We start from the raw sequence: 24,425 nt of genomic DNA, 5'->3' as shown, positions 1-24,425 counted from the left end.
TGATTTGCGTATATTGAAGAATCCTTGCATTCCTGGAATAAACCCCACTTGATCATGGTGTATGATCCTTTTAATGTGCTGTTGGATTCTGTTTGCTAGTATTTTGTTGAGGATTTTTGCATCTATGTTCATTAGTGATATTGGCCTGTAGTTTTCTTTGTGACATCTTTGTCTGGTTTTGGTGTCAGGGTGATGGTGGCCTCATCCAATGAGTTTGGGAGTGTTCCTCCCTCTGCTATATTTTGGAAAACTTTGAGACGGATAGGTGTTAGCTCTTCCCTAAATGTTTGATAGAATTCGCCTCTGAAGCCATCTGGTCCTGGGCTTTTTTTGTTGGAAGATTTTTATTCACAGTTTCAATTTCAGTGCTTGTGACTGGTCTGTTCATATTTTATATTTCTTCCTGGTTCAGTCTCAGAAGGTTGTGCATTTCTAGGAATTTGTTCATTTCTTCCAGGTTGTCCATTTTATTGCCATAGAGTTGCTTGTAGTAGTCTCTTAGGATGCTTTGTATTTCTGCGGTGTCTGTTGTAACTTCTCCTTTTTCATTTCTAATTTTATTGATTTGAGTCCTCTCTCTCATTTTCTTGATGAGTCTGGCTGAAGGTTTATCAATTTTGTTTATCTTCTCAAAGAACCAGCTTTTAGTTTTATTGATCTTTGCTATTGTTTTCTTTGTCTCTATTCCATTTATCTCTGCTCTGATCTTCATGATTTCTTTCCTTCTACTAACTTTGGGTTTTGTTTGTTCTTCTTTCTCTAGTTCCTTTAGGTGTAGGTTAGATTGTTTATTTGAGATATTTTCTTATTTCTTGAGGTAGGCTTGTATTGTTATAAATTTCCCTCTTAGAACTGCTGTTTGCTGCATCCCATAGGTTTTGAATTGTCGTGTTTTCATTGTAATTTGTCTCTAGGTATTTTTGATTTCCTCTTTGATTTCTTCAGTGATCTCTTGGTTATTTAGTAACATATTATTTAGCCTCCAGGTGTTTGTGTTTTTTACGCTTTTTTCCCTGCAATTGTTTTCTAATCTCATAGCGTTTTGTTCAGAAAAGATGCTTGATATGATTTCAATTTTCTTAAATTTACCGAGGCTTGATTTGTGACCCAAGATGTGATCTATCCTGGAGAATGTTCCATGTGCACTTGAGAAGAAAGTGTAATCTGCTGTTTTGGGATGGAATCCCCTATAAATATCAGTTAAATCTATCTGGTCTATTGTGTTTAAAGCTTGTGTTTCCTTATTAATTTTCTGTCTGGATTATCTGTCCATTGGTGTAAGTGAGGTGTTAAAGTCCCCCACTATTATTGTGTTACTGTCGATTTCCTCTTTTATAGCTGTTAGCATTTGCCTTATGTATTGAGGTGCTCCTATGTTGGGTGCATATATATTTATAATTGTTATATCTTCTTCTTGGATTGATCCCTTGATCATTGTGTAGTGTCCTTCCTTGTCTCTTGTAACATTCTTTAACTTAAAGTCTATTTTAACTGATATGAGTATTGCTACTCCAGCTTTCTTTTGATTTCCATTTGCATGGAATATCTTTTTGCATCCCCTCACTTTCAGTCTGTATGTGTCCCTAGGTTGGAAGTGGGTCTCTTGTAGACAGTGTGTGTATGGGTCTTGTTTTGTATCCATTCAGTGAATCTGTGTCTTTTGGCTGGAGCATTTAATCCATTCACATTTAACGTAATTATCGATGTGTTTGTTCCTGTTACCTTTTTCTTAATTGTTTTGGGTTTGTTTTTGTAGGTCCGCTTTCTTCTCGTGTGTTTTCTAGTTAGAGAAGTTCCTTTAGCATTTGTTGTAGAGCTGATTTGGTGGTGCTGAATTCTCTTAGCTTTTGCTTGTCTATAAAGCTTTTGATTTCTCCTTGGAATCTGAATGAGATCCTTGCTGGTAGAGTAATCTTGTTTGTAGGTCTTCCATTTCATTGCTTTAAATATATGGTGCCACTCCCTTCTGGCTTGTAGAGTTTCTGGTGAGAAATCCGCTGTTAACCCTATGGGATTTCCCTTGTATGTTGTCATTTTTCCCTTGTTGCTTTTAATAATTTTTCTTTGTCTTTAATTTTTGTCAATTTGATTACTATGTGTTTCGGCATGTTTCTCCTTGAGTTTATCTGGCCTGGGACTCTCTGCGCTTCCTGGACTTGGGTGACTATTTCCTTTCCCACGTTAGGGAAGTTTTTGACTATAATCTCTTCAAATATTTTCTGGGTTCCTTTCTCTCTCTCTTCTCTTTCTGGTACCTCTCTAATGCGAATGTTGGTGTGTTTAATGTTGTCCCAGAGGTCTCTTAGGCTGTCTTCATTTCTTTCTTTTTTTTTTTTTTTTTAACATCTTTATTGGGGTATAATTACTTTACAATGGTGTGTTAGTTTCTGCTTTATAACAAAGTGAATCAGTTATACATATACATATGTTCCCATATCTCTTCCCTCTTGCGTCTGTCTTCATTTCTTTTCACTCTTTTTTTAAAATTCTGTTCTGTGGCAGTGAATTCCACCATTCTGTCTTCCAGATCACTTATCTGTTCTTCTGCCTCAATTATTCTGCTATGGATTCCTTCTAGTGTATTCTTCATTTCAGTTATAGTATTATCATCTCTGTTTGTTTGTTTTTTAATTCCTCTAGGTGTTTGTGAAACATTTCTTGCATCTTCTTGATCTTTGCCTCCATTGTTTTTCTGAGGTCCTGGATCATCTTCACTATCATTATTTCGAATTCTTTTTTCTGGAAGGTTGCCTGTCTCCACTTCATTTAGTTGTTTTTCTGGGGTTTTATCTTGTTCCTTCATCTGGTACATAGTCCTCTCTGCCTTTTTATTTTGTGTATCTTTCTGTGAATGTGGTTTTTGTTCTACAGGCTGCAGGATTGTAGTTTTTCTTGCTTCTGCTGTCTGCCCTCTGGTGGATTAGGCTATCTAAGAGGCTTGTACATGCTTCCTGATGGGAGGGACTGGTGGTGCTTAGAGCTGGGTGTTGCTCTGGTGGGCAGGGCTCAGTAATAGTTTAATCTGCTTGTCTGCTGATGAGTGGGGCTGAGTTCCCTCCCTGTTGGTTGTTTGGCCTGAGGCGACCCAGCCCTGGAGCTTCCAGGCTCTTTGGTGGGGTGAATGAGGGACTCCGGGATGGCTCATGCCAAGGGGTACTTCCCAGAATTTCTGTTGCCAGTGTCCTTGTCCCTGTGGTGAGCCACAGCTGCCCCCCGCCTCTGCAGGAGACCCTCCAACACTAGCAGATAGGTCTGTTTCAGTCTCCTGTGGGGTCACTGCTCCTTTCCCCTGGGTCCTTATGCGCACACGACTTAGTGTGTACCCTCCAGGAGTGGAGTCTCTGTTTCCGCCAGTCCTGTCGAAGTCCTGCAATCAAATCCCACTAGCCTTTAAAGTCTGATTCCGGAAATCCTCCTCCCATTGCCAGACCACCATGTTGGGAAGCCTGACGTGGGGCTCAGAACCTTCACTCCAGTGGGTGGACTTCTGTGGTATGAGTGTTCTCCAGTTTTTGAGTTGCCCACCCAGCGGTTATGGGATTTAATTTTATTGTGATTGTGCCCCTCCTACCGTTTCACTGTAACTTCTCCTTTGTCTTTGGATGTGGGGTATCTTTTCTCGTGAGTTCCATTGTCTTCCTGTTGATGATTGTTCAGCAGTTAGTTGTGATTTCTGTGCTCTCGCAAGAGGGAGTGAGCACACGTCCTTCTACTCGGCCATCTTGAACCAATCTCCTCAAATAGTAGATGCTTTAAAGATCAGTTTGATTTGTTGATTGTATACAGTGTACATTGGAACAACCCTGCACCGAGCCTATTGATGATGACTTTTGAGAGTATTTCAGAGCTGAGAATCGCTGGTGACCACTCTGAGTGGCTATAATTGACAGGCTGGAAAACCAATAACGATGATCAGCACATTGGCAGCTGGTGAATGGTGTTGGCCTGAAAGCAAATTGCTTCTCTACCTGCGGTTGCTTTCAGGTTCAATAAAGGAAACATGAGACCTTAACACAAAAGACTTACTCAGTTTCTCTCACTCTTACAATTTGGACCTGGGTATTTCGTGTGTTCTCACACTATTTTCAAATTTCCACCTTGGTATTTTGTATGGCAGAAGGGTTTGGGGAGTTCTATCACAGCTAGTCACTCCTGAATCAAGGCATTTCTGCCCTCAGAAACACCCAAGGCATGTTATCTCAGGTCACTGGAGTTTGAACTGCAACGCAGATATAAGATGTTTCAGTTTGTTGGGTTGTGTTTGTATATGTATTTATAGCCACTTTGCATGTGCCCATGTCCTGTGTGTATAAACTTATGCAGTTGTGTGACTTCACACCACAGATGCTTTATAAATTACAAAGTTAACTTACACAATGAACTTAAGCTTCTGTGTTCGTAAATGTGGTAGCGACGTTAGGCTTCTGTCTCTCACTGAATGCAAGTTCTTGGGGTTGTAGGGTGTAGAATTTTTCCCTCAGCTGGTCTCTCAGCTCCAGGTGAACAGATACAGTGAAATCAAGAATTTAAATGGCACAAAAAGCAAAACCAGCATTGTTTTACTCTACCATAGAGATGGGAGTATAGGGACCATTCTTCATTAGTTTGTAGCTAGAGAAAAGCCTGTCAGCGTTGAGAACCCCAGCTATAATCGTTTTCACAGACTGTGGTAGTGAGGGTGGTCAAGGGTGTGTGAGTTGAGCTGTCAATCAAAAGAAAGATCTCTGATGTCTTGAGGGGGGAAGCAATCCCTGTTTGAGGTTTAAGAAGGGCTGGAAGTTGGGGATTATGTTTCTAATTAGGAGGATCTTAAATGTGTGCTGTCACCTCTGGGCCATTGATACAACGATTGATTGTCTCTGTCTTCTATAGCTTGGAATTGCCATTGGGTTCTTGGTCCCTCCTGTCTTGGTACCCAACATCAAAGACCAGGACAAGCTTGCCTACCACATCAGCATCATGTTCTACATAATAGCAGGTGTGGCCACTCTGCTTTTCATCCTTGTCATCATCGGTAAGGTCATTAATAGGCTCATGGGGGTCGGGGAGGCAGGGAGGTCCTGCTGACTTGGGTGAGGACCTTGTGACTGTGGCCCTAGAGCAGCATTCTAGGTCCCATGTAATCTATAAAACATATCTATAGAAACTGGAAGCCAGGCTTCCAATGGTCTTCAAATGTTTTAGCCTGAGTAGTTGCTGCCGATTCAGTGCTAGCTGGTCCTGTGTACTTTGTTAGCTGTTCAGTAAAGGTTAGTTGTAATTAACCAGTTCCCCAGTATGACCTCATTAGAATGAATGGGCAGCCTGCTGATCCCCTTGATGAAGCCCTGGTGAGCACTTACGATGTCACAGGCCCTGTGCTGAGTGTGCCTGATCTCACTGACTCCTCAATGGCCCTATAGGGGAGGTACCAGCCCTATAGGGGAGGTACCAGCATCAGTCTCACTTAACCAAGAGGAAACAGTGACTTACGAGGAGATAAGGGAATTATTCAAGATTAGACAGTGAGTGGCAGAGGCTGGATTCCAGCCTAAGGTTGTCTAACTCCGTACCCTAAATTTCTGGAACACAAGAAAACAGAATAGGACTGACCCACAAACACTAATGCTCTCATACATTCACCTGGGAATGCCTGGGGCCCACATTTTAAAATGCTTTTTTAAAATGTGTATAAGGTACGCTCATTATGGAAAAAATCTAGAAAATACAAAAAAGCATAAAGAAAAGAATGACCATTAACTTAGCCTTGTACCTGTTAATCCCAGCCACCAGCCCCAGAGAATTAATGATTATTAATATTATTAATATTCTATGTATGTATATTTAATCATTGAGGTATTTGGTTCATTTATATCCTTTTTTCTCTTCTGAGTGCTATCACATGGGCTGTGATAAATTCAGTAGAGGTTTTCATTTTCAGTGAGTCATTTGTCTTTAAAAGTTAACCAGCTGTCTTCCTAATATCCGAAAGTTCCACCTCGCACGTTAAAGGTGTCATTCCTTCCTGCTGGCCTCAACTCCAGAGTCAAACAGTTTTATAATCATGTATGTCATCCAGCTGTTCTCACTGTGTCATTTCCTCCCCGGGGTCCAAGCTGAGGAAGGGCTGCCTGATGGCTTTTCAAAGCTCACAGGATCTCTTGGACGGAGAACTTGGTGTTCCTGGGAAGGTGAGAAGCCTTGAAGCTGTGGTTGAGAACACGAAAGAACCATCTCGACCAGACTTGAAGTTTCAAATTGTAATGTGCTCAGCTCCAAATTCTTGTGTTTGTAGCAGATGAGGGCCTGGTTCTTTGCAGAGATCCTGGAGGTAGGCCATTTCTACACTTTGCGTTTTACTAGTAAGCACAGACGGTTGCTCATTGAATAAAGAACTGAAAAATCTTATCCAAACTGTGATTTGTGGTTGCCAAATCCTTGAGCAAACAGCTGCTGTTGCCGAGATTAAAAAAAACCTCTTGCCTTGATTTCTTTCCCCTGATAGAAGGGGAGGTGAACAGGCAGGACAATGGTTGAGAAGTACCCAGTGGTGGGAAGTTACCCAGGACTGTTTCCGGAGAAGGAAGGAGCAGGGCTGTGAAGTCAGGGCTGGAGGGTTATCTGGATGGAGGGGGGAGACCTTTGATCTTCAAGAGACTAAACCTCATTTCCAGAGCTTCCTCCAGCTGGAGGCAGTTTCCTGACCTTTCAGAGGTGTTCTCATGGGGGCTGGGGACACACCAAGGTGCTTCTTTACTTGGACCCAATTGGGGGACCAATTTAGCCAAACAGCTGGTTAAACTGATTTGGCCCCCAGAGAACTGAACCGCCATCAATGCAGTCATATGGATTGTACCAGTTGTACTGAAAATAGAACATAAAGCAAATGGTTTTCCCACTGTCCCCCCCCAGTCCTTCCTATCAGAGTGGTCACACCTACAGGAGCATGTGTTAATCCTCTGGTTTCTCGTGGGGCAGATGTCTGATTCAGACTTCGAGAAGCTAGGGATGGACTCCGGGTCTTTCCAATAGAAGAAGATCCTTTCCCTTATTCGGGGAATGTTTATTGGCAGCATGTGCCAGGCTCTGTGCTCAGCATGGGCATCACAGTCCCTTCCCCCCTGGGGGGAGCTCTGGTGCTGAGTCCTTAACTGGACTCACTAATCCCAGAGCCTCAGCTCTCACTTCCCTCCTATCTCCGTGTTACTACTGAATTTCTTCAGTGCTCTGCCGTATGTTATTCCCCGGTTGTTACTCGGCTCCTTGATCCTTGAATACTGCCTGGGAAGCCCAGTGATTGCAGCCGTCCAAAGGCCATTAAGAAAAAATAATCGAAGGCACAGTCACGGAGCCACAGACAGTGAGATGCAGCTTCAAGAGAGGAGACTATAAAGGATTTAATTGAAGAATTAATATTTCCTTTTGGAGTCTTCGTTCCTTCTCAGATGAGGGAGTCAGCTGTCGTCCATGTATCAGCTCTGCAGGGTGGGACCATAGGGATTTGCAGTGATCTCTCTGTTTCTTTCCTTTCAGTATTCAAGGAGAAGCCTAAACATCCCCCCAGCAGGGCCCAATCCCTAAGCTATGCCTTGGCGTCCCCTGATGCTTCATACTTAAGTTCTATCGTCCGACTCTTCAAAAACCTCAACTTTGTGCTGCTTATCATCACCTATGGTAAGATATAGATGTGTCCAGGAGTGTAATGGAACTGGGAGTGTGAGACAAGAGGCCTGATGTGTCTGTGCATCTTACTGTTTCCAAATCCCAAATGTATATGTGAAGTCGTCGTTTAGGGTCAACCAGAAGAGACAGCTCTGTCTCAGGGCCTTCGATGTTGGGTTACCTAGACAACCATTCCTTCCCATATCAAGTTGTCTGGCAAAACGCCTGCCGATCCTCCGAGTCTCATCTCAGTATGACTGCTGTAAAGCAGTATTAGGCGACCTTTCCTCTTTTATTGTGCTGTTCCTGGTACATCTTAACACTTAGCATTAAAAAAAAAAAAAAAGATCATTTCCAGGTCTGTTTTCCCACTAAACTGGGAACTCCCTGGGAGTAGGAATTTATGTCTTTTTATCTTTATAACTCCTCAGCAGTGGCCAACCTGGAGTATACTCCAAGAGTTATTAAATGAGTGATTGAGTGAGCGGGTGGGTGGATATTTATATGAGTCTTGTGACATGATCACTCCCCAGCCAATCCTTCATCTTGGAACATTGCTCCTTCTTTACCTGAATGCAAGACAACATCCCTCTTTCATTTCGCTTTCTTGGCTTTGGTAAGATAAATTTCAACATTTATGCTGGTGTATTGGCTTTCCTTTCCAGCAAGGTGTTTGCTGCATCTTCATTCTAACGTTTAATGAGAATGTTGTCCTAGACAGGGGCAAGGACGGAACCTCAGGGCATCCCATTAAAGGTGTCTTTACAGATCCACCCAGCTCTGCTGCTATCCAGCTTACCCCTGACCATTTAACCCTCCAGTTTGTTTGATTAAAATCAAGCGTGTATATCACGCTCAGTAACCAGAAGAAGAAAAGAAGTGAGATTGGTTGACGTGACTTATTCTCAGTGAAACCCCAGTTGGCTATAACCTCAGGTTTTCTCTAGGCTCACAAACTGTATCTTACAACAATACTAGCATTTACTACGTGCCAAGGCTTTTTATATATTATTTTATTTAACTCTCACCACACCGGTGAGAGGTAAATAGTATAATTTTCCCCATTTAACAGATGAGGAAACAAACTCAGAGAGATTAGGTAATAGCTCAAGAACACACAGTTTTCAAAGGGCAGAGCCAGGATTCAAGTACAGATTTGTCAGACTCCAAAGCCTACACTCCCGATCCGTGACTGCCTATGCTCCTTCCTTGACTTGTACCAGGGCTTCACTTTAGGCTTATCAATGCCCTTCACCTGAATTAAAATGTTTATCTGCGGAGGCATTAGATAAGAGGTGGTATCATCCACAGTAGAGAGGCACAGATTAGGTGACCTCTCATCTGGAATAGCCCCAGGTACCCACGTTAGTCTCCAAGGCCTCTGGTCTCCATTCCTCCCTCTCTCAGAACAGCTTCTCAGTTCTGAGTATGTCTCTGCACTCATTCACAAAACAAAGAAAGTTTCCAATACTTAGGATGGCCAGCTAAAGATACTATGGGTTGCTCATCACTGAGAGGTATTCAAGTGTAGGTGGAGCCAACCACTTAGTGGGGATATTGTGGGGAATATCAGGCTATAGCTGGATAGTGAAACCTGATGATCTTTGGGTTCCCTTCCAGACTCAGCATTCCGTGCCTCTAAGAACTTTCACTTTTCCCTAGAGTTAAACATCTCGAGTACATCAACCTTTGACCACCATAAACCTTATGGCACCTGACAACAGGGCGTTTGAGGCTTACCTTGGAATTCTAGAGCAGATGAGTGCTTAATAAACATCTTCTGTGAACGAGAGTGGTGATGGTGGCAATAACGGGGCAATGGCCTTATTCCAGAGGTCGCGGTCTTTGGTTCTGGACGCTGTTTATGGCAGGGTCAGGTCACTGACCCATGATAGCAAGAAATAAGAACAAAATGTACCAGGAACAGTGTTGCTCCTGGTCGCTGTGGCTCAGCTCCGGGCCATGCTTTAGGGGCAAAGCAACTCCTTTTCCTTCCATCTTGTACGGCTGGTTGCTTATATGGTCTTCAGTCTGGCAGGGTGGTGTTAATCCTTTGGTTCTGGACACTCTTCCTTAATCTATTTGGTTAAGTGATAACACAGGGAATAAATGGGTTAGCACTTCTGGAATGGTGGAGTGAGGACCTTGCATCATCTGTTCCTCCATGAAAACAAGAACACCACCGGCAGACGTTATCAAAATCAGTTGTTTCAGGGTTCTTAACCAAAGGCTTGAAACAATCCAGTGAGCATCTATTCAAGACAAATATCTGAATAACAGTAAAGTCGCAAGCTTTGTGTTTTAACTTGTCCTATTCCGATCCCCTCTTCCAGGCTCTGTGGTAGCCTTGAAAACCAGCAGCCTCACAGCCACTGGAGGGGGCCAAACAAGTTTGGAGCTCCCCCAGAAGTCCCATCCCTAGGTCACTATTTGACTTCTGTGGCAGTTCCCTGCAAAGGCCGCATTCAGAGGATTTGCCTATATTTGACCTGACTCAGAGCTTTCTCAGTGGGAAAGCGCTATTTCCAGGGCATTTGTTGAAAGCGATCACTGTTTAACATCACAGCTGCCTGAGGTGGCAATACCGGTTGGGGTAAGCAAGAGGCTGACCAAAGGTCTTGAAAGGAAAATCTGGAGAATGAGATGTCCAGGGGGCTTTGGAAAGCTCTGACATATTCTTAGGAATCTAGAAATCCACATGCACATGCAGAGCTGTGCACATGCCCAGGAAAGACCTGAGAAAGCCCTGAAGTCTCACCTCTGGCTGAACTGGAGGCTCTGTGTAAGCAGAAGGTGAAGGCTAAGGCAGAGTTGTCACCACCCTGCTGGAGCATCACAGGCGAGTCCCAACGCACACATAGAGGTCCTCAGCAAAGGTGGGACACTTGTGGGCTTAAAGTACTTAAGGAAATCTGTCTAATCCTTAGTTCAAAACTAAGCTAGTGGAGCAGAAACCTCAGTGGCTGCACATGACAAAGAGCACAGACTTTACAAAATGAGTCCAGGAAAGTCAGTGAACAAGCAGCAGCCACAGTAACAAATCCTGGGGAAGGAGGAGAATCTCATTTCTAGAGTTGACATTATATTTAAAATGTCCAGTTTCAACAACAAAAAAAAATGAGACATGCAAAGAAACAGGAAAGCAGGGCCCATACACAGTTAGAAAACTGTTCCTGAGGAAGCCCAGAGGTTGGATGTAACAGAAAAAGAAAGTAGCTCAGCTGTTATAAATATATTCAAGAACTAAAGGAAACCAGTGTGTAAAGAATGAAAGAAAAGTAGAGAATGATGTCTCACCAAATAGAGAATATCAAGAAAGACAAATCAAAAAGAACCAAATATAAATTCTAGAGTTGAAAATACAATAACTGAAATGAAAAACTCACTAGAAGGCTCAACACTAGATTTGAGCTGGCAGAAAAAAGAATCAGTTAACTTGAAGATAGGTCAAATGCAATTATCCTGTCTGGGGAACAGAAAGAAAAAAGAAAGAAGAAAAATGAGCAGATCCTCGTAGACCTGTGGGCAACCAGCAAGCACACCAACACATGCCTAACAGGAGTCCCAGAAGCAGAGGAGAGAGAAACAGGTGGAAGTAAATTGCCCTCAGAAAAACAGTCCACTTCTGCGCCTCTGGAAGCATTTGACTATGTTGTGTGTAGATAGAATTTATTAACATTCTTCTCAAAGGCCTGAGGTGATCCCAGTGAGGAGTTAAACTAATCTGGTTGTTTGTACACACTTCATTATAGTCAGAGAACCACAAGCCTTATTTTTGTGGTAGAGAGTTGGACTTGGTGACAGGGATCTTTGCCTACAAGGAAATGATTCTTAGGCTGAATCACAGATTTGGGAAAACGTGTTATTGAGCCTTTACTGTGTGTCAGGCACCATGTGAAGTGCATGCATTATCTCATTTAATCTTCAAAAGAAACCCATGAATTAGGTGTTCAACTGCTCCATTTTATACCTAAAAAAACTGAGGCTCTGATTGAGCTCCTCGTCCGTAATTAGACAGCTAGCAAGCAATAGAGCTTAGATATAAACTTCTGTCTGTCTGAGATCAAAGCCTGTCTTCCTAACCACCACACCATTTTGCCTTCCTGTGCAGAAAGGAGCCTCTTGGAGACAGAGCCAGGGGTCTGTTTTCAACCTCACTCAACTGAGTAGCCTCTGGGTCTGTCTAGCAGGGGTGGAAGTGGTGTATGTCCTTCCTCAGATTCAGTCCTCAGACCAATGGCCTTTCTTCTGAGATGAGGGTCTGTAGTTCTGGGGTTTAGAAGCAGGACCTACCTACACTGACCGGCCATCTTTGGGACTTGGGGATGGTGAGGTTTCATCCGTAGTGCATCTCTCTGAGGGTTACAGGTCATGTAAAGGCACTCAGTCCACCTGAGAATCCCTGCTTTCTTCTCCCACTATCTTTGCTCCAGATTAAAAATGCACACACAATCAAAAAAACCCTCTATAAATTCAACTAAGTCCTTTGAGACCTCCCAGAATGCCTCCCACCTTCCATGCAGTTTCAGGTTGAGCTTTGAAGAGGGAAATGGTTCACAGTTTATATATACACACATATAACCATATAGTGCATATGTACATTACATAGTACATATGATGTTCCTATTTTCCTCTGAATTATAAACACTTAAGAGCATGTAGTTGGGAATCAAGCAGTTGATAGTGTTTCATGGATGTATTTTCTGGATTTGGGTGGACATGTTTTGGAGTAAGAGCCTTGGCTGGGGGACCAGTGAGTTCAGAGTTGGTACGTAAGGAATATAAGGTCTAAGTTTTAGTGTCAGCTCTGCTAATTACTGAGTGTACCACCTTCACCCATCCTGTGCTCATCGTGTGTCTCTCTAAGAACCACCCCTCAGAAAAGAGTAATAACATTTGCTTCCCACTGGAGTTCCCTGGATGGAAATGAAAGCTTTTAAAGTAATTGTGAATCAAAACACTGCGTGCAGCCATAATGCTGTTGTGTTGGGAAACTTGACCATTTCCTACAGTCTTTTTGTTTTTTGAATGAGGTAGATTTCGACACGTAGGGAGTAGCTCTCGTGCAGCCGGTGGGTTGTCCAGTATTGTACTGGTAGTGACTTTCCAAGTGCTTCTCCAAGCTGCTGAGTCAGCTGCCCCGAGCTAAGGTGCGGTGGTACAGTAAAGGCTTTGGAGGAATTCCAGTGCGGCTGCCTTTTCCCCACGGGCTTCTGGCCACACTCTTAGAGGTAGGTTTCAGACAAAAATTAAGGGCCATCCGGCTAAGTTGGAATTTCAGATCCACAACAAATTCTTTTTTAGTATAAACATGTCCCACAACTATTTGAAGCATTCTTACGCTGAAATTCAAATTTAATTGGGTGTGCTGTTTTTGCTTTTTACTAAATCTAGCAGCCCAGTTTAGAGAGAAGGAGGTGCAGAGGCTGGGTTTGTGCTTGATGTTGCTGAAATATCACAGGAATGAGAAACTACCACCTCCTCTAGCAAAATACCCTCCCTGTCACCGCAGGAAGACACAGGGCTGGAAGCTGATTCCCCATGGGTCCACCAGAGCCTGGGGCTGGGCAGGTCTTGTGGTGAGCGTCAGCCGTGGGCGTGGGGTGGGGTGAAGTAAGAACCTTTCTTTGGCTCCCCCTCGGATCTCCAGGCCTTGCTTTCACATGGCTTCCCTAACGTCTTTGCATTGATGGCTCACGACTGCCCTGGTAAACAGACTGGTGAAAGGCTCCTCTTCTGGACAGTGTCCTCCAAGGGATTGCTCTTCCCTGTCATCCCCCAGCCTTGCCTCCAGCTCTGCTTCTGAAGAATCTGTGCAGTGTTGGGCATCTGAATTCAGAGCCTCAACATGTGTCCTGAGGACACCTTTCCTTGGGGCTCTCAAGGGCTTTACACCGCCCGACCTGGGCCTGGGCAGGGGCTTTGTGCCCCTTCAAGATGCTGGCTTCAGGGTGGGTGTAAGGTCCTTCTGGGATTCCCTGGAGCTTTTGCCGAGGTCAGGCTGGCCCTTTAAAAAGAGGGTTTTCTACAAGTTCAGGAAGGACAAAAGGGAAATGAACACAGAGTAACCAGAACCCAGAGATGGGATCTGGGATCAGCGTTTCCCACGCTGGCCTGATGATAGAGTCCCCTGGGGTGCTGGGTGGTGTGTGCCTCGATTCCTGCCTCTCTTCTGGAAAGTCAAATTCAGATAGTCTGGTCCGGGCCTGGGAATCTGCTTTTCACAAGCATTCCTGGAGATTCTGGTTCGCAGCAGGGTTGAGAACCTCTAGAGTAGGTGTGCTATGGGTGATTCTCCTGAAGCCCCTTCCCATCCCAGCTGCCTCCATGTTAACCCCAGCCTCTGAGGGCCTGGGCCTGGTCTGTGATCTTCCTATGCCCAAGGCCATTTATCCCCAAGTTTAAGAAATGCCAAGGGCTTTTGTTGTGTTGTTGTTAGAATGCGGATTCCTAGCCCCAATCCAGGGGAATCAGATTGAGTTGGTCCAGGGTGCGGCCCAGGAATCTGCATTTTTAGACTCTGAGGCTTTCTAATGCCAGTGGTTTCTAAATGCCACCACCCTTTGGAAAAACTTAGTCTTGACACAGGAGAGAAACTCAGAGTGATGACAAGTCAGTCCCTTGTGCCTTCCTAAAGCTCACCCCCTCAGTGACCTGCACTTCTCCCAGGTGGCTGATATCAGGGGTGACCAGGCCTTTCAGGGGCCATCACATTTCCTCACCTGGCAGGCTTCCCTTGTTGGGGATAATCACACCCGAATATAACACAGTCACCTGCATTCCTGTAAGAGGTACTTATGCACAGGGCAGAGCACACATGTCATTCCTGCCCTTCAGTGTGGACACTGGACCCTTTGGTTTGGGCAGTGGAGTGGACTTGTGCCATTTAACTGTGTCTGGCAACCTTTGGCAATATGGGAGGGACATCTAGATTCAAGAGAGAGAGTCAGAATTTCTAATTCCTTTAAGGTTGGACTGTAGAAAGAATTGGAAAGAATGGTAGCCTTCCAGGATGAACCCCTGCCCCCTCCACATCCTCCCTACCTTAGCCCTGATTCCGTCTCCTGTCTGGCTGGGAGCAGGGGATGGTGATTGGTAAACCAAACTAGTCTAGCAGAGCCAGTAGGTCTCAAACTTTGAGCCTTATCAGAATTACCTGGAGGGCTTGTTCAAACACATTGCCTGAGGAGCCCCACTCCCAGTGTCTACAGCAGGAGGTCTGGGTGGGGTCAGGATTTGCATTTCTAACAAGCTGCCAGGGAGGCTGATCTGGAAGTGATTTCTCTAAACCTTTAAGCCTCAGAGCTGCTCAGCCTCAATAGCCTGGGTTAGCCTGATCAGGACTGTTTCTCTCCACATTTTTCAGGGTCAGGAAAGTGCTGGTGTTTGACGTGGGGTGTTTTTTCGCCCAGTCCTCCTGGATAATTTCGCAGTTTCCTGAGGATTCTGCCCTCCTTGTTCATTCCAGGTGGGCACAAGCTGAGCTTGGCCTCGTGTATGCCCTGGCCCCTGGCCCTGTTGGGCTGAGGGGCAGGAGGGGGGCTGAGTTCATCCTCCTCCCTGCACGCTTCTTCCCCACACCCGCCCGCAGTTCAGGAATGTGACTCCTTGTGGGCTCTCTTGACCCAGGAATGGAATTTCCAAGTGGCTGGATGTGTGGTATGAAGGTGCGGCCGGTATGCTTGTTGGGTGAGAAGTTGCCGAGAGTCTCAGAGTCCTCCTGACCATGAGTGTGGCAGTTGCAGTCACATCTGGTCACACTTCTGGGTTTGCCGACTGACTGTTGGCCCTGTGCCCCTCAGCAGGTGGCATTGAGCTCAACCTTGTTGCATCCCTGAGGTGACCTGCTGGGAGAGGCTGGGGCACGAAATTGCCAGTAACCTGAGCTGGGGAAATCACTGAGGATCAAATCTGTAAGGATATGAAATCAACGGTTTAAGATGGAGGACCTGGAGTCCATAGTCTGGGTTTGAATCGAACCCTGCCTCTTACTACCCGTGTGATGGTGGGAAGGGCAAACCAAACTCCCTTCCCCATTTTGCAGGAGAATTTGACCTTCACTTAACTTTGTATCTCATTCCCCTGGGAGCCTGACAAAGGGAGTAAGTCAACTGCATTTAGGCAACATTGCTTCTGATAAGAAAGACCTATTGTGATATAAATGACTGCAGGTGGACTGGGTGATCTTCTTACCCCTGTTGGGAAACCATTCTTTGTGCTTCTCTGAGCACAGTGACCCTTTCCACTGGCCTGTCCTTTATGGAGATCCTGGTAGCTATGCCTGTGGATGAGTCAGCAATAGTGGCTCCTGGGAGGGGTTAAGCCAGGGTTGGGTGCCATGCCCACCTTTCTCTGCACTGAGCTGTCACCTCGGGGGCAAAAGAGAATAGCTTCTGAATGGCTCTATGGACTGGGGTTCTGTGGACTGGCTCCAGTGAAGAGGAGCTCCTGCGGCTGCCCTGTCTATGAACTGTGTCCTCTCTTACATGCTGCTAAGTGGACCTAATGCCAGGTGTGCCAGTGGTAGTTGTGTGAGCCTCAAAATTAGTTAAAATTAAAAAGACTCCTGGTGGGCCTTCCAGAGTGACCTCTGTATTTGTTTTTAAAATCTGTGTGCATTTTTCTTACCTGCAAAATGGGAATGAGAATATTAGGTACTTTCTAGGATTGTTATGAGGATCGTAAGGTGTTTAGATTGTAAGGTGCCTAGTACATGAGTGTATGCTACTGCCGTCACCACCACCACCACCACTACCACCATCACTACCATCATCACCACCATCACCACTACCATCATCACCATCATCACCACTACCACCATCACTACCATCATCACCACCATCACCACTACCACCATCACCATCATCACCACTACCAGCATCACTACCATCATCACCACCATCACCACTACCACCATCACTACCATCATCACCACCATCACCACTACCACCATCACCATCATCACCACCATCACCACTACCACCAGCACCATCACCACCACCATCACCACTACCACCATCACTACCACCATCACTACCATCATCACCACCATCACCACTACCACCATCACCATCATCACCACTACCACCATCACTACCATCATCACCACCATCACCACTACCACCATCACCATCATCACCACTACCAGCATCACTACCATCATCACCACCATCACCACTACCACCATCACTACCATCATCACCACCATCACCACTACCACCATCACCATCATCACCACCATCACCACTACCACCAGCACCATCACCACCACCATCACCACTACCACCATCACTACCACCATCACCACTACCAGCATCACTACCATCATCACCACCATCACCACTACCACCATCACCATCATCACCACTACCACCATCACTACCATCATCACCACCATCACCACTACCACCATCACCATCATCACCACTACCACCATCACTACCATCATCACCACCATCACCACTACCACCATCACCATCATCACCACCATCACCACTACCACCAGCACCATCACCACCACCATCACCACTACCACCATCACTACCACCATCACCACTACCACCATCACTACCATCATCACCACCATCACCATCATCACCACCATCACCATCATCACCACCATCACCACTACCACCAGCACCATCACCACCACCAGCACCACTACCACCAGCACCATCACCACCAACATCACCACCATCACCACCATCATTATGAAGGGAAGGCAGAAGGCCCTTCTCCTCTGGATCAGTTTCAGTCTCATCTTAGTCACTAAGTCACTGTACGGCTTTTGACAAACAACCTCATCTTCTAAGGACACAGATTCTTACAGTATATGCTAGGTGCTCCATTTGTTTCTTGGATAATTCGATAAATTAGGAGAGTCAACTAAATGCTCTTTAGGGTCTTTTATGGTTTTGAATATAAGATTTTGTGTGATGTTGAATCTGAGAAAAAAGTTGGAGGGATGTGGAAAGAGGTGAGAATCTACCTGCAGAGGGAGTGTTGTCAGGGGTCAGAGGTCTGGAGCATTCTGGTGAGGGGGGACAGGTCATCAGGACGAGGTGGAAGGGGTCCAGTACTTCTGCTGGCCCCTTAGGTCAGGTCAGCGCTTAAGAGGAATGTAGATGGCTCTGACCTGGGAGTAATACTTTCTGGAGCCTGTGTTTCCAGGACAGGGATAAAGGGATGAGAGGGCAGTGGTGTGTGGCTAAGAAGAGGTTCAAATGGTTAGCTTTGGTTGTTTTGGAGTATTTCTTCTTTGAAACATTACCTCCAGTGGCAACAAGGATGAGGATTTCTGACCTCCCTCACCACTGTGGGGAGAAGCCAGCAATGACCCCAACAGGAGAATGACCCTAATGCTGTGTTTCTCCCTCCCTCCTTCAGGTCTGAATGCTGGTGCTTTTTATGCCTTGTCCACTCTGCTGAATCGCATGGTGATCTTGCACTACCCGGTAAGGGTGTTCCCTCAGCTTGCTGGGCCCTGAGAGAAGGAGGTTTCTAGTCTGTCTGGGCAGGAGCTGGGGTGGCAGCGTGGTACGGTGTGTGCTCCTGAGATTTGGAGGGAGGCGGCCCTGGGTCTCAGCCCCAGCTCCGGTGGCCCTCAGCTGTGTAATAAGCTGGTTAGTGTCTTTGAGCTCTCATTCTCTTTTCTGTAAAGGAAGCCTAATTACTTACTGAAAGATTGATTTTAGGGTTAGAAAGTAAAGAATAAGGTTTATATATGTAAAACGCATAGCATGGTGCCTGGCAACACAGTAGGTAAACATATATACAGTAGAATCACATATGAAATAAATTAAGTTGTGAAATGTGGGCAAGGTTTAATTTTAACGTTTTATTTACCCAGCAGAAAGCATGTTTTAAATGTTTCCAGAACCAGCGAGGGCTGGATACTGGGAATGGAACATTGAGTAACCAGGAGTCGGGATCCCGGGTCCAGCCCTCTTTTGAAAGGTTAAGGCTCTCACGCTTGTGGGAGGGGTGAGCCACTGTGGCTGAGCGTTCCAGTGTTGGAGGTTGACAGGTCTGAGTTCAAATCCTGCCTCTGCTCTTAATAAAGGCCTCATGACCTTGGGCTAGTAGGTTATTTTCACTGTGCCTCAGTGTCTTCATCTGTAAAATGGAGAATATTGATTAACCTTCTGGTGGGGAATTAGGAGAATTAAATGAGATGATGATATAAAATCATCAGCATGGTGTCTGGCTTTGAATAAACGCTCAAAAATATATAATTATTATCTTCCTATCTCTTCAACAGTGATAACTGAAAAAACCTAAGTATGGAATGTTTCGATATACATAATTCAGTTTTTCCATCTATGAAATGGGAATAATGGTAAAGGTTTGCTATAAGGATTACATTTTTAAAAATCCATCTAAAAGTGGTTTCTAAGGACAGAATTTGGTTCACCCCAGCATCCAGTATCATGCACACACATCCAGGGTTATATTATGTTGGGAGGAGCAATTATTCTAGGATTCTCTCTCCACTGGCAGCTTCTTACAGGCCATTTTGTCCTGATACTTTCTGAGAATTGGCTCTAATGAAGCCGGAGTTACTTGCCTTTGCCCCTTTGCCTTCTGCTGACTGCGCCCTGTCAGATATCTTGTCCCATCACTGAGCAGTCACTGGGGCTGTGGTTTCCCCAGGGCGAAGAACTGAATGCTGGAAGAATTGGCCTGACCATCGTCATTGCAGGAATGCTTGGGGCTATGATCTCAGGCCTCTGGCTGGATAGGACCAAAACCTACAAGTAAGTGACTCTTCCTCTTGGACTGAATCGGGGACCCCTGTCTTGAAATGACATATTCATTAGCAACATGGCTCCAAAGATGTGGGTGTGGCAGCTGGGGGTCTGAGTGGTCAAGCGGGGAGTTCAAATATATCTTCTCTGAGCCTCAGTTTCCCCATTTATAAAATGAGGGAAGCAATGCCTGCCCTGTGGGGATCATAGGAAGGTTAGAGATAGGGGACATGAGGCCTGTCAGAGTTCCATCCCCCAAGTAGCTTGCGGAAGAAGCAGAGGAAGGAGAAAATAAATGTGGAAAAGCATCAACAGTCGGACAGTTTGTGGAAACTCCACGGAGTGGGGACGAGGAGGTGGTTCCTCTGCCCTGTTCCCATAGCTCCCTCGTGGACCGCATGGGGTTAACCAAGGTGCTCTGTGCTTCCAACAATTTACAGTGTGTCATCTTGCAATTGCTTCCACTTCATTGGTAAGTATTACGACATGCTTTAGTCCTGATTGCCCAGTGCATTCCTAAGAGCCACGAAGATTTTAGTGGATGTCAGGCTAATCCAGGACGCTTACTAAAATACAGATTCCTGGGCCCTACCCTCATGGATGCCAATTCAGTAGGGGAATCTGCGTTTATTAAAAAAACTAAAAATAGAACTACCATACGACCCAGCAATCCCACAACTGGGCATACACCCTGAGAAAACCATAATTCAAAAACAGTCATGTAACAAAATGTTCATTGCAGCTCTATTTACAATAGCCAGGACATGGAAGCAACCTAAGTGTCCATCGACAGATGAATGGATAAAGAAGATATGGCACATATATACAATGGAATATTACTCAGCCATAAAAAGAAACGAAATTTAGATATTTGTAGTAAGGTGGATGGACCTAGAGTCAGTCATACAGAGTGAAGTAAGTCAGAAAGAGAAAAACAAATACCGTATGCTAACACATATATATGGAATCTAAGGAAAAAAAAAAAAGGTCATGAAGAACCTAGGGGTAAGACGGGAATAAAGACACAGACCTACTAGAGAATGGACCTGAGGATATGGAGAGGGGGAAGGGTAAGCTGTGACAAAGTGAGAGAGTGGCATGGACATATATACACTACCAAACGTAAAATAGATAGCTAGTGGGAAGCAGCCGCATAGCACAGGGAGATCAGCTCGGTGGTTTGTGACCACCTAGAGGGGTGGGATAGGGAGGTTGGGAGGGAGGGAGATGCAAGAGGGAAGAGATATGGGAACATATGTATATGTATAACTGATTCACTTTGTTATAAAGCAGAAACTAGCACACGATTGTAAAGCGATTATACGCCAATAAAGATGTTAAAAAAAAAAAAAATCAACCCGGATGCCTCAATTCAGTAGCCAGCCTTGGGGAAAATGCTCTGGAAACAGAGGCCCAACTTGTGTCTTTCCTGTGCTCCGCATGCACTGGGCACTCAATTAGTGCTGGCCAGTAGGGCAGCTGCCAGGCCAGGGTTGTCCTGCTCTGGGGCAGATCAACATTCCGGGCTGCTTTGTCAAAGCCTCCAAAGTTCCCAGTGTCTGGAGGCAACAGACAGTGGCAGACCTGTTCTCTGCCACACAGATCCGCTTCTGTGAGGCTCTGGTCAGACCAGGGCTCTCTCTGTCTGCCTTTGTCAAAGGCCAACCCTGGGGATGTGGCTGCCTGGCTGGACACGACGAGGAGCCCAGCTGGGCTTAATTACTGCTGGTGAAGCTGGGCTGCTGCCTTGTCTTTGCCATATGTCAGTTGTTTGCTTTGGGTAGTGAGGACGCCACTCCCGAACCAGGATACAGCAGCGTCCCCTTTTCTGGGCTTGCTGTGTGGCAGGAGAAGGGAGAGATTGGAATGTTGCCTGGGCGGGGATGTGGGCAACCAGATGATTCAGGTGAACTAGAAAATATGGTGAAAATACAGTGAAAGGGCTGGGGAGGACACTGCAGAATCCTGCTGCCACCAGTTCCTAGTGTCACACGATGTCTGCATCCTGCAGTCAGCATGGGACAGTCTTCTCCCTGCTCTACTACGTAGGCAGAGAAAGGGCAAGAGAGCTCTGTCATCTGGTCACTTTGGTGCCAGTTCCCTTTTCCCTGAGCCTCCCAGATTTGTCCTGTTTGGTTTGGAGGCTGGAAATTGGATGGTCAGGTCCCTTTATCTCTGGCTGAGACTACAGTTTTGTAGACAGGCTAGTGGTTTAAGAAGAAGCTATATGTAAACGAATATGGGAAAGATGAGCTTGTGGGGTCAGTGAGGGAGATGGGTGTCCATGGAATTGGGTTCTGCAGAGGGGGAGGGACTGGATGTGGGGAGCAGGGGGAGGAGGGATGAAGCTCCTCTGCCCTCAGCAGCTGCTTTGAGGACCCAGGAGGGAAGGGCGTCCTTCAGAGGCTGTTGGTCTTTCCCACAGATGCAGCCCCATCCTGTGTTAGTATTCCTGTGTGTGGGAGTAGAGGGAGCACAGGTTTCAAATCCCACCTCTGGATTCAAATCTTAGCTGTGCACTTCCTGGGCAGGTGACTTTGGACAAGTAACTTGACTGGTCTGAGCTCAGTTTCCTCATGTGTCATATTAGGGAGAGTCATACATCTCTTTTTTTCCTACCAGTTTTGTTGAGGTATAATTGACATACAGCATTGTATGAGTTTGAGGTGTACAGCATAATGATTTGATTTACATACAGCATGAAATGATTGCCGCGATAAGTTTAGTGAACATCCATCATCATATATAGATACGAAATTAAAGAAATAGAAAAAATTTTCGTAATGAGGACCCTTAGGATTTAATCTCAGCAACTTGCGTGTATAACATACAGCAGTGTTCATTATATTTATCGTATTGTACATTACATCCCTAGTACTTACTTATCTTATAACTGGAAGTTTGTACATTTTGACTGCTTTCGTCCAATTCTCCCTCCCCCTACCCTATCCCCACCTCTGGTAACCACAAATCTGGTCTCTTTTTCTATGAGTTTGCATGCTTGTTTGTGTTTGAAGTATTATTGACCTACTACACTATGTTAGTTCCTATACACAACATAGAGATTTGATGTTTCTATACATTTCAAAACGATCCCCAAGATAAATCTGACTTGCATCTGTCACCATACAAGGAGGTTACATAGTTATTGACTGTATTCCCCACACCATACATTTCATTCCTTTGACTCATTTATTTTCTAACTGAAAGTTTGTACCTCTTGATCTCTCTCACCTGTTTCTTTCCTCTCCCCCATTCCCTCCCCTCTGGCAACCATCTGTTTGTTCTCTGTAACTCTGTTTCTGTTTTGTTTGTTCATTTGTTTTGCTTTTTAGATTCCACATATAAATGATATTATATAGTATTTGTCTTTCTCTGTCTAAGTTATTTCACTTAGCACAATATCATCTAGGTCCATACATGTCGTTGCAAATGGCAAGATTTCATTCTTTTTTATGGCTGAAATATATGTATATGTACCCACATCTTCTTTATCCATTTGTCTGTTGATGGGCACTTAGGTTGCTCCCATATCTTGGCTATTGTACATAATGCTACAGTGAATATAGGGGTAGTACATATATCTTTTTGAATTAGTGTTTTCATTTTCTTGGGATAAATGCTCAGGAGTGAAACTGCTGGATCATCTGGGTGTTCTATTTTAAAATTTTTCTGAGGAATCGTCGTACTGTTTACCATAGTGGCTGCACCAATTTATATTCCCACCAGCAGTTCACGAGGGTTCCCTTTTTCATGTACTTGTTGGCCATCTGTATGTCTTCTTTGGGAAAATGTCTATCCAGATCCTCTGCCCCCTTTTTAATTGGGTTGTTTGTTTTTTGATGTTGAGTTGTATTAGTTCTTTGTATATCTTGGATATTAACCCCTTATCAGATATGTCTTCTCCCATTCAGTAGCTGGCCTTTTAATTTTGTTGATAGTTTCCTTTGCTGTGCAAAAGCTTTTTAGTTTGATGTAGTCCCATTTGTTTGTTTTTTGCTTCTGTTTCCCTTGCCTGAGGAGATATATCAAAAAAAAATTACTAAGACTGATGTCAAACAGTATACTGCCTATATTTTCTTCTAGAATTTTTGTGGTTTCAGGTCTTAAATTAAATTTAAGTCTAATCCATTTTGACTTTATTTTTCTGCATGGTGTGAGAGAGTAGTTGAGTTTGATTCTTTTGTGTATAGCCATCCAGTTTTCCCAACACCATTTATTGAAGAGTCTGTCTTTTCCCCATTGTATGTTCTTGCCTCCTTTGTCGTAGGTTAATTGCTCACATAAATGTGGGTTCATTTTTGAATCGCTATTCAGTTCCATTGATCTGTGTGTCTGTTTTGTGCCAGTACCATACTGTTTTGATTACTATAGCTTTATAGTATAGTTTGAAATCTGGGCAAACTGATACCTCTAGTTTTGTTCTACTTCCTCAAGATTGTTTTGGCTATTTGGGGTCTTTTGTATTTCCATACAAATTTTAGAATTATTTGTTCTAATTCTGTGAAAAATTTCATTAGTGTTTTGATAGGAATTGCATTGAATCTGCTGATTGCCTTGGATTACGTTGTTTATTTGAGATTTTTGTTTGTTTGTTTCCTGAGACAGGCTTGTGTCACTATAAACTTGCTTCTTAGAACTGCTTTTCCTGTGTCCCATATATTTAATTAATTAATTATTTTGACTTGAAATATTCTTTATTTTGTAAACATCTGTGTTTAAAATAGATGAACCCTGCTCACAATTCATATCCTGGACCCAAGACACAGCACACAAAGTTCGCAGGGAGATGGTGGGGCTCAGGAGCAGGTGGAGTGCCTGGGGCTGTGCCGAGTCTCAAGACAACAGGTGCAAAGGTGGTGAGGAGTCAACAGGCAGGTGCACCTGCTCAACAGTCTAAGGCCAGGTCCCAGGCTACCTCCGGGACTGGAGAAGTTTAGGGGTGAGAGGCTGACTCTGGTACCTCATGAGCATAGCTGCACCCTAAAATCCCACCCCCTCTTCTGCCCCATACTTCTCCCCAGCTGTGGCCGTTAT

The 24,425-nt window shown here is 44.7% G+C and overlaps 1 protein-coding gene across 3 annotated transcripts in view; it reads left to right on the top strand.

Annotated features, from left to right (window-relative positions):
- FLVCR2 (FLVCR choline and putative heme transporter 2) overlaps positions 1-24,425 on the top strand; it is a 62,315-nt gene that overhangs the window by 25,672 nt on the left and 12,218 nt on the right. For 2 of the 3 annotated variants that reach the window (XM_079908962.1, XM_079908960.1), the window contains exons 2-6: positions 4,873-5,014; positions 6,096-6,170; positions 7,513-7,653; positions 18,028-18,095; positions 19,294-19,397. In XM_079908962.1, the coding sequence (XP_079765088.1) occupies positions 4,873-5,014; positions 6,096-6,170; positions 7,513-7,653; positions 18,028-18,095; positions 19,294-19,397 (530 nt within the window). The remainder of the gene's footprint in view (positions 1-4,872; positions 5,015-6,095; positions 6,171-7,512; positions 7,654-18,027; positions 18,096-19,293; positions 19,398-24,425) is intronic. The other variant, XM_079908961.1, reaches the window with a different exon arrangement.

This window comes from Stenella coeruleoalba (assembly GCF_951394435.1).
Source record: "Stenella coeruleoalba genome assembly, chromosome: 2".
Lineage (NCBI taxonomy): Eukaryota > Metazoa > Chordata > Mammalia > Artiodactyla > Delphinidae > Stenella > Stenella coeruleoalba.
The sequence above is the reverse complement of the archived record's forward strand: the minus strand, read 5'-3'. Positions and strand labels throughout refer to the sequence as shown.